Genomic DNA, 3,231 nt, shown 5'->3' with positions numbered 1-3,231 from the left:
GGCTGTAAGGGCTCGATATCTACCACTTCGCGTATTTCAAAACTTTACAATGGAGAAAAGAAGTTCAAAACTCACCGGTTTGCAGCCTCTAAGTCGGCTATTAAAGTCTGTTAGGCGTTCTTCGAAGCCCGGAGCAAAGCAATTAGGATCCACAGCAATGAAGACTTGTCCCAAATCGGCGGCAGTATTCGCACCCGCGTGTGTCCATTTTCGCACCTTCGTCGAGTAGTTGGCGCCTGCTGAGACGCCAGAAAGTATATCAACCATAGCACCTAGGCCATATCCCTTGTAACCAGATGAAATTTCAGGGCCGCCGAGTGGCATTAAGCAGCCGGTGCTGAATGCCAATTCAGCATCATTTGTCTGCTGGCCAGTTGGGTCCTGCGCCCAACCGTCGGGCAGTGGTTCGCCTTTGCGACGTTGTATTTCAATTTTACCCACCGCAACCGACGTGGTTGCCATATCTAATAAAAATTTGTCATCCTTAGCGGGTGCACCGAACGACAGTGGATTAGTGCCTAGCGCTGCTTCCTTCGAACGAGTGGGCGCCATCAATGGTGATGTGTTAGTTGTCGTCATGCCTATCAAACCTTGCTTCAGTGCGCGCAGCACATACCACCCCGCTATGCCATAGTGGTTCGAACCTTTGGCACATACCCAACCAACACCAACCGTTTTCGCTTTCTTTATCGCTAAATCCATGCAAAAATTGCCAACAACTACGCCCAAGCCATTGCGTCCATCCACCCAAGCGGTGGCTGGCGTCTCCTTGAGTATCGCTGGAGTGGCAGCACCATCTGTTGAGTTGATCGCCAAATCGTTGATATACATTTCCAGCCGATTCATGCCATGACTGAAGTGTCCCCGATAATCGGCAGCTACGAGCAGATCTGCCATAGCCTCAGCATGTTCCTTGGGCACCTTGACTGCCAGGAAGCAGTCGGTCATGAAACGCTTGGACTCCGCGACCGCGACTAGATTGCGTTGCTGGGAAGTTGACATATTTCGGTGCGTTATGCGTTGACTATCTACAGAAAATATGCCAAATAAGTAAAAAGAATATTATAGTCTACGCGTATTTATTTGACTAAAAAAGATTATATTTAGTTAGTAAAAAAACGGAGGCAGTGAAATAAAGACGACGATCACGCTCGATTGTCCGCGAACGAATGAGAATATTTGGGTTGCTAATATTTGATTGTAGCACCGCAAGCGAAAACTAAGCGATCGGTACTACAAATTGAAGAATGTTGCAAAACGCTCGCATGTCGAGCTTAGCGGAGGAGAAAAACGTAGGGTTTGTTTTTTATTTTGGCATAAGTAAAAATACATATATGTATGTATGTACCTTAGGATGGTCCGAAAATCCATGTGAAAAAGTAAAGTCGCAATTTTTATGCTCTCACCGCCTAGGATTGTTCTATACCGAAAAAGAATGTACCCCTATTTTTTTATTTTGAAATCAAAAAATACCCAACAAGCAAAATAAACTTAAAGAAAGATTTTTTTTAATTTTTAATTATAAACATTAAGCTTACAAAACGTTGATTTTTTGTTTATAAAACGCTTGAAAGTAAGCGTAATATAATCGAAAAGGAACATTGGTTATAAGCGTAGAAATATAAACTTGTAATAAATGTTCAAAAGAAAGCTTTTTATAAGCGTAAAAGTGTAAACTTATAATAAAGGTTAAAAAAAAGTTGTTTATAAGCGTATGAATATAAACTTACTAAAAATTTTCAAAAGAAAGCTTTTTATAAACATTTTTATAACCCTTTATTTAAAGATATTTCATTAAAAACTCATACATAGATTGCTTAACATCTAGAAACTAAACGAAATGCGAATTTTCGGCGGACTCATCTACAGTCGCGAAAATATAAGTAGGGAATAGACATTTTAGCATACAAATTCACGATAACACATAAAAATTAAGCATAAAAAAGTTAATTATTACATCTTGTTGCGTGCTTTCAATTACATGCGGTTATTGGCAAATTGGAAAAACGACATCGATTGAGCTATATATTCCGCTTCATCGCCGCCATTCTCATTGATGAACTTTTCTGAAAAAAATTTAATACATTTTTAATTGAATGTTAAACTAAGAAAGGATAAGGGGAACTCATCATTTGAAGACTCGAATGCTCCACCGATTAGCGCAGCGGGTCCTGGATTGGATTTTTTTTACCGCATCGGTTTTATTTAATTTTTTCTTTTAATAATATATTTTAAAAAACGTAAACACGTCACTTACGATTGAAAAAATTTTATATTTACTACTTCATGTCGTTGGCATTTACATTTCATTTATAAGTTTAAGTTATTTATAAACATTCGCTCTCAAAACTTATTAAAGGTTTATTTGAAAAAACTTTTAATAAGCTTAATATTAAAAATGCTTATTTAACGCTTATTGTAGCAAACTTACTTTAAGTTATTTTTAAAAACATTTACTGAAATGCTTGTTGGGATATTTAAAAGTCGATCAAGGCGCTCAAAGTTTTCCATGTATTTTATATGTGAAAAAAAACTTCTCGTAGAAATGGTATAGATCTCTTGAAAATCAATATTTTTCGACCGGAAAACTCTTCAGGAGATTCTGAATAATAAATAATGCACAATTATTTATTTAACCATTTTTTCATAGTAACTATATTTTATAGACCCGCCAAAACCCCTAGAAAATGCCATAAAATGCAATGAAGGATAAATAAAAAAATTTTAGTATTAAAAAATGGTTAAATAAACNAATATTTTTCGACCGGAAAACTCTTCAGGAGATTCTGAATAATAAATAATACACAATTATTTATTTAACCATTTTTTCATAGTAACTATATTTTATAAACCCGCCAAAACCCCTAGAAAATACCATAAAATGCAATGAAGGATAAATAAAAAAATTTTAGTATTAAAAAATGGTTAAATAAACTAATTGTGTATTGTTACTGGAAGTCTGCTGAAGAGAACCAAAGTTTTTCGATCGAAAAATATTGATTTTCAAGAATGCCATACTATTTCCACGAACATGGAAAGCTTTGAGAGCTTTGAATGACCTCTAAATAATTTTTGATTTCAAAATAAAAATAGGGGTACATTCTTTTTCGGTATAGAACAATCCTAGGGGGTGAGAGCGTTAAAATTCCGAGTTAACTTATTTTGGACCACCCTACTTAACGTGTTTACTTAGCGCTTTAAGCAGTGGTTATTCGAAAGAAACTTGTGGAA

General features: G+C 36.0%; 1 protein-coding gene across 1 annotated transcript; it reads right to left on the bottom strand.

The window, feature by feature from the left end:
• Positions 1-6: 6 nt before the first annotated feature.
• Positions 7-1,248, bottom strand: LOC108354262 (uncharacterized oxidoreductase YjmC). The gene has a single exon (XM_017605456.1). It carries the CDS (start codon positions 1,000-1,002, stop codon positions 37-39), a length of 966 nt encoding a protein of 321 aa, XP_017460945.1. The 5' UTR covers positions 1,003-1,248; the 3' UTR covers positions 7-36.
• Positions 1,249-3,231: the final 1,983 nt, after the last annotated feature.

Source organism: Rhagoletis zephyria, unplaced genomic scaffold (genome assembly GCF_001687245.7).
Source record: "Rhagoletis zephyria isolate East Lansing unplaced genomic scaffold, Rhagoletis_zephyria_1.1 Rzeph_scaffold_34547, whole genome shotgun sequence".
NCBI classification, from domain to species: Eukaryota; Metazoa; Arthropoda; class Insecta; order Diptera; family Tephritidae; genus Rhagoletis; species Rhagoletis zephyria.
This window is presented reverse-complemented; position numbering and strand designations above follow the sequence as displayed.

What these genes read in the sequence shown, in the direction of transcription:
- LOC108354262 (XM_017605456.1), bottom strand. Translation starts at nt 1,002, where the DNA reads ATGTCAACTTCCCAGCAACGCAATCTAGTCGCGGTCGCGGAGTCCAAG.